This window comes from Oxyura jamaicensis, chromosome 1, assembly GCF_011077185.1.
Source record: "Oxyura jamaicensis isolate SHBP4307 breed ruddy duck chromosome 1, BPBGC_Ojam_1.0, whole genome shotgun sequence".
Lineage (NCBI taxonomy): Eukaryota > Metazoa > Chordata > Aves > Anseriformes > Anatidae > Oxyura > Oxyura jamaicensis.
The window spans coordinates 78,161,399-78,173,888 of NC_048893.1; the positions used below are offsets into that span (position 1 = coordinate 78,161,399).

General features: G+C 37.0%; 2 protein-coding genes across 4 annotated transcripts in view; one reads left to right on the top strand and one right to left on the bottom strand.

The window, feature by feature from the left end:
- The window catches only part of C1H12orf4 (chromosome 1 C12orf4 homolog), a 27,768-nt gene extending 27,720 nt beyond the window's left edge, over nt 1–48 (bottom strand). For 2 of the 3 annotated variants that reach the window (XM_035312397.1, XM_035312405.1), the window contains exon 1: nt 25–48. The gene's annotated coding sequence lies outside the window, so the exon portion shown is untranslated. The remainder of the gene's footprint in view (nt 1–24) is intronic. The other variant, XM_035312386.1, reaches the window with a different exon arrangement.
- An 83-nt stretch (nt 49–131) lies between these two features.
- On the top strand, nt 132–10,159 carry RAD51AP1 (RAD51 associated protein 1). The gene is made up of 9 exons (XM_035312476.1): nt 132–196; nt 631–674; nt 2,155–2,296; nt 2,641–2,750; nt 3,076–3,144; nt 4,597–4,749; nt 6,058–6,213; nt 7,175–7,315; nt 8,208–10,159. Exons 1-9 carry the CDS (start codon nt 165–167, stop codon nt 8,333–8,335), a joined length of 975 nt encoding a protein of 324 aa, XP_035168367.1. The 5' UTR covers nt 132–164; the 3' UTR covers nt 8,336–10,159.
- The last annotated feature ends 2,331 nt before the right edge of the window (nt 10,160–12,490 follow it).

The window sequence follows — 12,490 nt, forward strand, 5'->3', positions numbered from 1 at the left end:
CCCCAGCCCCAGCCCCAGCCCCACCTCCGCGCCGCGCCGGCACCCGCGGGTGAGCGGGCTGCGCGAGCTTCGCGTCTGGAGGCGCAGATTCGTGACCAGCCGCTCTGCGGCGAATGTGCTGTGCGGGGCGGGGAGGGGCGGGGCGGGGCGCGGGCAGTGTCGTCATGGCCGCGGGCACAGAGCGGCCGGCGCGGAGGTGAGGGCCCGGGGCGGTGGCGGCGGTTCCTAGAAAGCCGGCGGCCGTTAGCGCCAGTTACCCGCCCTCAGCGGAGGGGGCCCGGCCAGGGCCCCGCTGGCCCCGACTTCTTCCTGTAAGGGTAGTGAGGCCCTGGATCAGGTTGCCCAGAGAAGCTGTGGGTGCCTCATCCCTGGAGGTGTTCAGGGCCAGGCTGGATGGGGCCCTGGGCAACCTGGTCTAGTGGGAGGTGTCCCTGCAGGGGGAGTGGGACTGGGTGGCTTTAAGGTAGAGAGCTCAAACCCTTCTGTGACTCTGTGATTCTTAATAACCTCATAGTAAAACATCTGAACATGCATTACTTTTTCCTTAAAATCTTGACTTACCCAACGTCGAGTATTAGCAAATAAGGATTCTAACTCCCAAATGACTAACTCTGCGTGGTTTTGCCACAGGAGCAAGAAAGTTGTTGATTATTCGGAATTTGGTGAAGATGATGGTAAGTGGTGTATTCCTGTACATAACAAAAATGCCAAACACTAATGCCACAACCCAAAGCATCAACGGAGTTTTCTTAATGAGTTAGTTCAGTGACGAGGCTGTTAACAGTTTTTTGTGGAAGTAAGATGTGCACACTGTTGAAAGTCCTGATTCAACAGGAATATGATGACTGTAAGCCAGAGTATAATAACAGTTTATTAGGGAACTGGTGAATACACTGTGTTATTGCAAGAAAATTGTTTATTTCCCTGCCGTAGTTTTTAGAGAGAATTGCTTGTTCCATGTCCTCCCAAAGATCAGTTTGCAGGACTGTAAGTCAGAATAAAAAAGGAGTTGTGGATTGTCTGTACATAGATCTAATATTCCTCTTGCAGCTCTGTACCTTGATGGGTTCTGGGTAAGAACTTAGTCAGATTTTGAGATTCACTGATAAGAAAAATAAATTGCAGGTTATTTATTTACATGATAGTCCTTCTTTTCTCTAAACCTCAGTTGGTGTCACATATTTTCGTTAGTGAATTTGGGTTTCCTTACTTTCATGGATTTAAGTTGTGAATTTTTTTTGCTGTTTGTTTTCCCACTTGCTCTTTGTCTGTTTGTGAGATGCATTGAATAGTGTGAAGTGATGGGAAGGAGACGGTAAAGTAAATAATGTTGATAGTCCCTTGTGAGTCCTGCAAGTTAATGAAGATCTTTAGTTTCATGAGTTTAAATGTGGTGCATGACTTTTCTTGGTTTTTAAGTGACCATTTGTAATGTAAAAGTTAGGTCTCTTTTCTTCTGACCCTCATGTTTTTTTGTTTGTTTGTTTGTTTTCCCCCCTCAGAATTTATCGCATATATATGTGTTCTCTGGCATTTAGAGCACTGAAGTCTATTATAATTTTTCCTTATTTTGCACTGTGAACTCCAGTGTCTTCAGTTGGAAGAAAAGCAGTTTCCATGCCTTCTAATTTTATTGGAAAACTGAAGAAAATATATTGTATTTGCTAAAAGGCAATATGAGAAAGCTAGAAAAAGGGAAGCAGGAACATTTCTAATGAATAGGAGTCATTAGTGGGAACAATTCACAAAACCTCAAGACTCTAAAATTGATTAATGACAATGATTGATATAAAAATTATTGTTCGGTATATAAAAAGGTGAAACTTCTAGTTATTGAAGCTCTGGTAACAAACGGGACCTTGACCCATTATTGCCATACTGGTAATAAAAATTGAAATGACCACCATTAAAACAGATGTGAAAGAAGTCTTGTTAAGTTTTCATTAAAAATACATTTAAGAACAGTATTGTTACACTTTTCCTGTTTTTTTTTAATTTTTTTTATTTTTTTATTTCTTAATAGAATTGATTTCAAGAAGGTTATGTTTGGTGTATTTTCAGTGTATGGTGAAATTAGGTTGAGTGACTTCTTTTTGGCCACGTGAAAGAATATAGTGGAGGAAACCTAATTAAAATTTGTTGTTATCTACATAGATGAAGACTTTGCATGTATAGCTGCACCTTTAAGCAAAAAATCCAGAACACAGCTGAAAGAACCAAAGAAGGAAAAAAAAGAGAAGCAAAAAAAAACACACAAGGAATTAACTCCATCACAAAAGCAGGCACCTAGTAAAAGGTGAGAAGTGCTGAAATGTGGTTAACTGTATTTGAATGAAGTAAGAAGCTGTATTTCAACAGTAATATTTGTGGTAGTTTTTGTTGTTGTTGCAAATGTCATTAACCTTTCCTGTGATAATATCAATTATTAGGTCTTACACATACAATGTTTCAAAAGCATTGTGCTTTTAAATACAGTGTGCTTTAAATATTAGTTTCTACTTTACTGAGTCTTTTCCGGAAGTAAGTAATAGTATGGTAATAATTCCTTTACAAACACTGGAATTCAACGTTTAGTAAGTCAGAAATAGATATATAATACTCGTTTCATTGTATTATTACTTAGCATGTTTGTTTTTTCAGAATATCCTTGGATGACAAACTCTATCAAAGAGATCTGGAAGTTGCCTTAGCCTTATCTGTCAAAGAAAAACCAACAGATATCCTTGAGGTGCAAAATTCAGAAGAACAAGGTTATTTTACAGTTCAATGCAACACTATTTATATGTAGTGAATTTTGACATGACTGAATTTATTTTGAAAATAAATAGCTTGAAAGTCATGTTTTATTTCAAAATGTCATCATGAAGAAATGAGAATTTGTAGCTTGTGCCTGTCTTACATTTTTTTTTTTTAATGTAAGAAAAGTAACTTTTCTATTAGATTTTTCAAATAGATTGTTTAGAGACAGATAAAAATGCTATTTTAACTTCTTAATATCTTCACTTTTTATAATGTCATTTTCAAATATTAATGTGTAATATTTTTTAAAATTTTATTTTCTGGATCCTAAAACAGATAAGAATATTGAAACAGAAAATAGGAGACCTGTTTTTACCAACTGCAGTGTAGACAGTGAACTTTTAGGTAAGTTTTTCTCATACTGTCTTTTCAAAAATAACATTTAAATTTACATTTAAATACATTTTTCTCTTATTTATTTCTGATGGATTTTTATTTTTCACCTATGTGGAAAAAAGCTAATTTATTTTAAAATATTCTGAACTTTGAGGTATGCATTCATTTTTTCATTAGAACGTCCTAAAATTGGAAAAACACTGCTACTTAATGTGTCTAGAATGTCAAAGCATCAAGTAGATGTGACTAAAACATATGCTGTGCCACTGGGAACTTTTTCATATTTCTGATTTTATTTTTGTGCTTCTGTCCTGTCATTAGTTTGACTACAGATAAATATTGATAACTTTTATTACTAGATAGAAAAGTTTTGTCGGTTAAGTAGCATTGAGTACACCCTCAGCAAGTTTGCCAGTTACACCAAGCTGTGTGGTGTGGTTGGCACAGTGGAGAGGAGAGATGCCATACAGGGGGACCTTGACAGGCTTGAGTTGGGCCTCTGTTGAACTTCATGAAGTTCAACAAGAGTAAGTAGAAGGTGCTGCATCTGGGCTGGGGCAATCCCAAGCACAAATACAGGCTGGGTGGAGAATGGATTGAGAGCAGCCCTGAGGAGAAGGACCTGGGGATACTGGCGAATGAAAACTGAACATGAGCCGGCAATGTGTGCTTGCAGACCAGATAGCCAACATTATTGCATCAAAAGAAGCATGGCCAGCAGGTCAGATGAGGTGATTCTTCCCCTCTGCTCTGCTTTCATGAGACCCCACCTGGAGTGCTGTGTTGTGCTGGGCCCCCAGCACAAGGAAGATGTGTTGGAGTGAGTATGGAGGAGGGCCATGAGGCTGATCAGAGGGCTGGAGCATCTCTCCTGTGAAGAAAGGCTGAGGGAGTTGGAATTGTTGTGAGGAGAGAAGGCTTCGGGAAGACTTTACAGTGGCCTTCCAGTACTTTAAGGGGTGCTACAGAAAAGATGGGAAGCGTCTCTTTTTCAGGGATTGTACTGATAGGACAAGAGTTGGTGGTTTTAAGCTAAAAGAGGCTAGACTTAATAATAAGGTAGATATAATGAAGAATTTTTTTACTGAGAGTGGTGAGACATGGAAACAGGTTGCCCAGAGAAGCTGTGGATGCCCCATGCCCAGAAGGTTTCAAGGCCAGGCTGGATGGGGCTTTGAGCAACCTGGTCTAGTGGGAGCTGTCCCTGCCCATGGCAGGGGGCTTGGAACTAGATGATGTTTAAGGTCTCTTCCAACCCAACCCATTCCATGATTCTGTGATTCTATAAAATGAGATCCACATGAATACATGTACAGATAACCTGCTACTCTAACAGTGTACTTCGAAAACCGAAAATGAGTTCTTGGGCCTAAGACTCAAAACCTGCTTCCTTTTTGACTTAGAGAGAGAGAGCAGAGTTACTGTGAATTTGGATTAATTAGACCACCTTCTGTTTTTTAGGTCTTGATCAGGTTCTACATGATGACATACCTAGGAGTGACTGTAGGCGAAGGACGGCAGCATCTAAAGCTCTGTCACATGAGAAGAAGTCACTGACCATTGCCAGTGATGACAGAGAGCACGTTACTGACTCTGAGCCAGAGTCTGTACCAGGTAGTCTGTAGAAACTGTCTGCTTAGGAGTTCTTTTAATGCGATTACTTACACTGAGGTTATATATGCAGGGAAGTACGTCCTGCTTCTAATGTATCTTTCCTCCCTTCTTACCAAAGATTATATTTTAATTGTAGTGCTTGTTTTTGTAGTTGTATTCTGAGGTTTGCATCAAAACTGAATCTGGAGAACTGTCAGGTGTTAAGTGCTTTCAGTACTGGCTTTGTTTAAGCTTATTAAAGAAGTAGCCTCCCTTCTTTCCTTCTTCCGATTCTCATCTGTCAGAAAACCTTCTGCGTCTGATTGGATGCCAGTCTAGCCCATTGCTGTGATTCTGGTAGGAGCCAATTATTGAAAGCCTAGAAAACATGATAGACATCTCTCTCTTTTATCCCCCAGTTGTTAACATGTCTCTATCCAATCTTTTGTCCTTTACTGCAAACCTTATTGGAAAATACTTTTAAATTATCAGTGAAATAAAATATCTGGGGGATAGTCTATATATTGTTGTCAGAAAGTTATTTCTAAGACTTGCCAGTGTCTGTTATTTTCTTAAATAGTAAACCTATAAAACTTTTGCAGCTGGTTTTTGACAAAGTATTTTTCCATTTTTTCCCTATCTTCATATTTCTATTTTTTTCCAAATTTCCATATGGCTCTCTACAACTACCTGAAAGGAAGTTGTGGGGAGCTGGGGGTTGGCCTCTTCTCACAGGTAGGACTAGTGGTAGGACTAGAAGGAATGGCCTCCAATTGTGCTGGGGGTGGGGGTTAGGTTGGAAATTATGAGACATTTCTTGGAACAGGTTGCCCAGGGAGCTGGTGGAGTCACTGTTCCTGGGGGCGTTTAAGGAAAGGTTGGACCTGGTGCTTAGGGGCATGCTTTATTGGGTGACATTGGTAGCGGGGATGATTGGACCAGATGATCTTGGAGGTCTTTTCCAACCTTAATGATTCTATGATTCCACTGTAGAGCAAGAATATGTAAAAATTCGTTGTTCTGTCAAATAATTTTAACTCTTTCATCTTGCACATGTGGGATATTTTTAATTGATAATTAAAAAACTGTTTAAAGCATTATTATTTGAAGTTTATGCCAGGGTGTGTTGAGTTACTAAAAAAAACAGAGAGAGAAATCTGTAAATACAGAATGTGACAGCTATTTCTTTCTCAGTTCATCATATAAATATGTGCAAAACTGTGCTTAAGATACACTGGTTCTTTACATTCAGAGTGAGATTAGAAGATCCTGGAGTAATAATAAATTATATTTTCTGTAAAGAGATGAAATCCCTTTTCCTTGCTATAGATAAGGAATCAGAAGAAGACTCAGATTATAATGAAGGGGATGATGAAGACTTTGCTATGGAAAAGAAGAAAGCCAAAGTAAATAAAAAAGAAACCAAACAAAAGAGGCAGGCTGAAAAAGAAAAGAAGACTTCCACATCCAAGAACAATACTACAGGTAAGTTTCTACTAGGAATTTGAAATAAACTCCTTTATAATGAAAGTTCCTTTTGTATACGAGGAACAACGTCTGTACGTCTGACAGTGTTTTTTGTTTGGTGCTTATCATCATTTTTCTTACTTAAAAACAAATATTTTAAAAGACCTGAAGGAACAAATAAGATTAGCTGATAAACTGACTTCAGAATTATGGTGAAGAAGGCTATATGCAGAGTAAAAGGGAAATGGTGATGAGAAAAATATTCTGAAATAAAAAAGGCTTTATAGTAAACAAACATTGCTTACTATAAAAATAATTTTTCTTTTTAAAACTACCTTTTAAGAAAAGGTTAAATAATATTGAGTGATCTGAGGATTAAAAAATATATATATATGTATATAATATCAGGGTGTATTCTTGCATTTACATATATGAATCTTTAATTCAAGGGTAGCTAAACAATGCTAGTGCCAATAACTGTTGGGTGAAAGTGTTAAATCTGCAACTTTTTCAGACTTAAGTTGTTCACTGTATTGCTAACACAATTTACATTCACCTAAATAGCTTAAGAAAATTCTTACCCTTGTGTTCATCTTCTGTGTGACTTGATAATGTCTTTTAATTTCAATACTGAGTTTACAATACATAATTTAGTTTATCTTTAGTTTTATTTATGACAAGGAATGGTTTGCTTTGACTAGCTGACAGAAGAATCTTAGCTTTTAGCAATTTCGCATCTGGAACATCTTTAACAAGAAATTCTTGTGGTGCTTATTTACAAACTAATATTGAAATTCCAGCATGTAACAGGACTGACTGTTTAAATATATATTGCTGTTTGGAAGATAAGGCATTATTAACATACATATTTATTTCACTCAGTTCAGAGAGGTCTTGCTGTAAAAGGATCTATCATTTTATACAGTGTGATAACTTCTCTGTAAAAGTATTATTCTAAGGCTGCTTATATTTTTGTAAGTATCGCCTGTAGTTTCTCCTTCACTGATAACGGAACTAAAATCTGAGTCAACACAGATGTCCAGTTCTTCAGAACCAATTGGAAGGCCTTTACATGCATCAAGTCCTGTAACGGAGAAGAAGCCTAAATGGATACCACCAGGTATGCTTAAGATTGTAACTATAAACAGATACGTTGGTTGTCTTAAGTTTCTGGAATTCTCTACTAAAAGCAGACAAACAAACAAACAACATTTTGGAACAACTAACGCCCTCTTAAAATGCAAGATATTCTTTTAACCCTAGGTTAAAAAAGAAAACAAAACAAAAAGCTATCTTCGTGCTTCTTTTCCTCTTACAGCATTATCCTTAACTCCTTTATGTGGGAAGGATAATGAAATATTTTCCAGAGTGTGAAACAGATCTTAATCAAGAGATTGTCTTGTGGCCTCTTCTCTCTTATTAAGAGCTTTCTTTATCTCTGGTATGTGCTGCATTGTTATATATTCTAAACAAATAATAATAGAAATGTGCTGCAGTGTTTTAACTGCTTTAGTAAAGCAAATACTTAGAAGCTTTAGGTTGTCAGAATGTTTAAGCTGCTGCTGCTGTCTCCTGACTGTTACTTTGGTTTTCCTTAATATTTACTCTCCTTTAATGCACACATTTATTTTCTGCTTGACTCCTTTCTCTCAAGCCTTCTTTTGTCACTTGATTTTGTGTTCCATTCTGTGACTGTCTGTGGAGCACCTGAAAATGCACAGTAGACCAGGAACGATGTTTTTGTGCTTGTCCAGTGCCACGTGGTGGTGTTCCTCCGTGTTGCTTGTTACTTAAAACTGTGTGCCATACCTGCTGTACTGGCTCCCAAATAGATTGATTCCCTGCAAGTATACTGATTTTCATGTGCTTTTATGGTATGTTGTTCTGATCTTTATTGCAATGTCTTTAGAATACTTTTTTGTTCTGCTCTGAATGCTATAAAAATACGGAAGTTAGGATTTTTTTTTCTTAAAACTGCTTACACTTTCTTTTCGTTTTAAAATTATTTTCAGCTGCATCGGGAAGCACTAATAACATTGGGAAATATGCTTCAGTTAAGTCACCTACTCATGGTCTTAGACTTGGCCTCTCCAGACTAGCAAGAGTCAAACCACTGCATCCCAGCGCTACCAGCAGTTAATTGGTCATTGACAAGGTATCATGTGAAGGACTGTGTTCAGAAAAGACTTTGGAAAGTGTTTTGCTTATAAGTAGAGAGTAGAAAACCAGCAGGCAGCAAAAGCTTCGTGGCATCATTTTTTTTGCAAGACAATTGTTATGTACATTTCTAATACTACAGAGTTTTTATTCTGTAAAATGCTAGGCATCCCTAAGTGCTATTGAATAATAATATTATTTAATCAAGGTGACATCTGGTCACCAGTTCTTTTATGGGTTATACCCTGAGATAGGGGTTTATAATAATTGTCATTCTCTGATATCTGAACGTGGCATTAAAATAGTCAGAAATACTATGTCAATTACGGATTTTTTTTAATCTCAAATGGATTCTTAACACAAGTGAAAGTTACAGTTTAAAAAATGTTTATGGAAAGAAACATCACTTTTACCCCTCCGTTCTTGGAAAGTTTCTCTTCACTCTCAAAATCTGTTAGTGTTTGCATAACTTATGTGTTTCTATTCATTTTTTTAAAACAATGTAATATAGATATGAATGGTATTTAGAATGTTGTATTTAAAAAAAGTAAAATAAAATATATAATCTAATCTTAATAATTCATTAATTAATTTTGAAGTTCATTTCCAAATTTTGGCTACAGTTCTGCAAATATTTTTGCATGTGAATAATTTACTGGAAGTCAATAGCATTGCTCAGACTCAGACAATAAGGTTTTTGCTTTGGGCTCCTTGATCTTTGGTGAAGACTGATATCCTGCGTATTTATTGAATTTTATAAAACTTGAAGTGACGGTTACTTTGTCATAAGATGGAGCTTTTAGATATAATTAGTCCACAAATGTAAATAATTTCCAGTGTAAGCATATTGGTTATGCCAGATGCCACAGTAGATGCTTTTGGTCCTGTATTACTTAAAGGATTTGGTCATGAACGAGTGAGTTGTATTCACATAACTGAAGATTCCTGGTTGCTTAACATACATGATAGTGTTAAAAGAATATATGGGCCTATTGTTCAGAGTAATTATGCAGGTAAAAGCATGGTGTTGCTTAGAATAAAAGTATGGTATGATACTAATTTTTAACTGTATAGTATTTAAATTATTAAAACAAGATTCTAACAAATACATATGAAAAATAATAGGCACGTTGCCGTATGGAAAGACTTATAAAGAATCTGTGGATCAAAGTGTGTTTCTCAGAAACAAGGAAACTCGTTGTTGTGACTTATAATTGCACTTTATCCAGATTTTGGATGCCTGACTGCTGGCGTAGAATCACTTAGCTTTGAGTGAGGTAGGGCCTGGTGAACTGGACTAAGGGAGTTTTGGGATGGCATATGCCTGATGTCTCTCGTGCCTGTCTGCCTCATTTCTGAGTTGTCTTAGCTTGCTAAAATGGTGCATCAGAAAAATAGAACTTTACCGCAGATTGTCAGCAGATGAGCTTGAGACTGCTTCCAAAGTTGAAAAAGAAGTACGCACAGGAAAAGGTAGGTATCTAAGAATAATGCTTGTGACAACTAGGAAGTGGATGTTGTGTTATTCCTCTCCTTGATTGACTTTTTGTGCTTATTTAACAAGCCCTCTTCTGAGATGTATGGTGAATAAGCAGCTGCAGCGGAACAGGAGGTGTGGGGAGCCCTGGGCCTCAGGGTGGTTCAATGCAGCATCCCAATCTGATACCCTCCGTTCATGCTTCAGTCATTTTCTTTATAGAAGAAAGAAATGGACATGCAAAAGAACATCTGTATGGTCACTCACTGCATCACAGTCATCAGGTTTCTTTCTATTGAAATTAAACTGTCATGAGTTGTTTTGCTTTTATGTTTGTTTGTTTTTTTTTAAGGATAAATTAAGATCTCATGATGTTATATTTTTTCCTGCTATACAGGGAAATGTACATAACAATGGAAAATATTTCCTCAATGCTATGCTTTTGGAAGATATTCCTGCAATTAGTAGATTTAGGAATCCCAGGTTTCACTGACCTTCCATTCATCTTTTTTTTTTTTTTTTTTTTTTTTTCCCATGAAACATACAGTTGAGACTTGTGTTGCGCAGGTCTGAGTGTTGGCATTTTCATAGTTTCAGAAATGACATAGCAGTCTGCCACTAAGGGACCCTCCTTAGGTTTGTATGTGTTTCCAGTTCATGAGGATTTTGCAGTTGTTTCTATGCTTTTTTTTTTTTTTTTTTTTCTCACTGAATGAAAGTTCCATATAGACAATTAGAGGAAAAAAAGTGCCTTTTCAAGGTAAAAGTTAAATGTTCCTGGTTATGTTTCCAGGCTACTCTGTACACAACCTGAAGAAAACAGGTCTTGCCAATAGGTAGGGATTATTTACATAAAAGACTTGTTCTTTTCTGTCCTGAGTTATTAAAGAGCATGGTCAGAAGTGGCTACATTGATTTGGACAGCTGTAATTGTTACAATAACTAGTATTTATTTATTTGTTTGTTTGTTTGTTTTCCTGTTAGTAACAGGAGTTGTGTTATTACAGCTAGTTTCAGTCTTGGGAAACTTGCTTTTTTTTTTTTCCTCTGAAAAGTAATTTAATTTACAGTTTTCTTACTGCTCCAAATATTAAACAGCACTACACAGAAATCTCTGTGCATCATTGCTCCTGTGGTTGCATGGTGATGTGATGTGGAATGCATATGATTTCAGTTTGTAAAGCAATCAGAAAGATAGTGCATCCATCCCTTAACAAGTCAGAGTCCAGTTTTCACATACTTGCTCTTTCTGAAGTGCATCTGTATTAGTAACAGAATAACAACATGATTGTTAAAGATTAGATCACTATTTTTAGATGTAAACTTTGCTGCCAACTCCTTCCAGTTGCAACTGACTTCAGTAGATAATCTGTCTGATCTAGAGATCACCTCTTACTTCAGAACAACAGTTCCTTTCAAGTGTTGATGGCAGCTCCAGATGTACTGTGTTCCTAGAGGTGGAATCAATGATAACATAGGTGAAAGCTGTCTCTGCGTTGCTGTATGTGCGGTTCAGTTGCTATGACCACAGGAATGCAGGTTGGTCATGCAGAACAGGGCTGCATCACAGACACACTTCAGAATTCTGGCAGCCTGGAGACACTATGCTCCAAGACTGATAAATAAGCTTATACTGAAACAAGCATTAAAAAAGTTAAAAATGCTTAAAATTCAGGGGCATAAAAGTGTGAAATTACTTTGAATATTTATAAAGCATGTTTATGTACTTACAGACCTTCTATGTCATCAGTGCATTTCTCACTTCCTACTCTCTTTGAGAGTAGAGATAATGCCAGAAAAAAAGAGGAGGAAATTGCCAGACAAGTAAGACCAGCATAAACCTACAAAGCAGAAGTTAAAGTACTGCTGATTGGTGGTATAAATATGTGTGTTTGGGTACAACTATTGCACCCACTCATGCGTTGAGCCTCAAACTTTTGAGTCCTGTAAATACTGTTTTTAGACTTTGTTGGTTCACATGGAAGACAAGTCTTCCAGTGTTAAGATCTGTTGACAACAACATGGCAATTAACACTGATGCTTTGGAGCAGGGCTCAGCCTTCCTGATGTGGATGAACACAGGATTTCAGGAGATGCTGAACAGGCTTGTTGTTCATGGGTGTTTGGAAACTCCAGCATCATAATGAAAACAGAGCTCTTAGATCTAGGTTCCTCATCTATGTTCACTGACTTATCTGGGCTCAAGAGCTCTGTTAAGTATTCTACATTTGTAATCTGTAAAGAACTTTCATCTGTTTCCTGTAGGAGTTTTGCTCTCTATAATGAGATTAACAATGTGCTAAAGTAATCTTCACTGTGTGTGTGAGGCCTGGATTTTGCAATGAATTTGAATTTGTGGCATAAAAAGAACAGCTGATGTAATGTGGTCATAGGTAATTATTTCTATGGTGTTGAAATACCACAGTACAGAAAAGGACTTAGTGGTTTTGATTCGGAAGAATAACGTCTTCCTTAAAACACTTTAAATGGTTTTGAGAACATTTTTCCTCATAGTGATTTTCTAATCTGTGTACAAAGATGAATAATTTCATGATATAAAACAATAAACAGCATTAAGAAAAATATAAATAAAAAAGTAATTGTATACAATTATAATTGAGGATGTTGGGGTTAGATAAAATGAACTGAGGAATAGCAAAT

What these genes read in the sequence shown, in the direction of transcription:
- RAD51AP1 (XM_035312476.1), top strand. Translation starts at nt 165, where the DNA reads ATGGCCGCGGGCACAGAGCGGCCGGCGCGGAG. An exon ending in GGAATTTGGTGAAGATGATG is followed by an intron (nt 675 to 2,154) that starts GTAAGTGGTGTA and finishes TTATCTACATAG; the next exon opens with ATGAAGACTTTGCATGTATA. An exon ending in TGTAGACAGTGAACTTTTAG is followed by an intron (nt 3,145 to 4,596) that starts GTAAGTTTTTCT and finishes TCTGTTTTTTAG; the next exon opens with GTCTTGATCAGGTTCTACAT.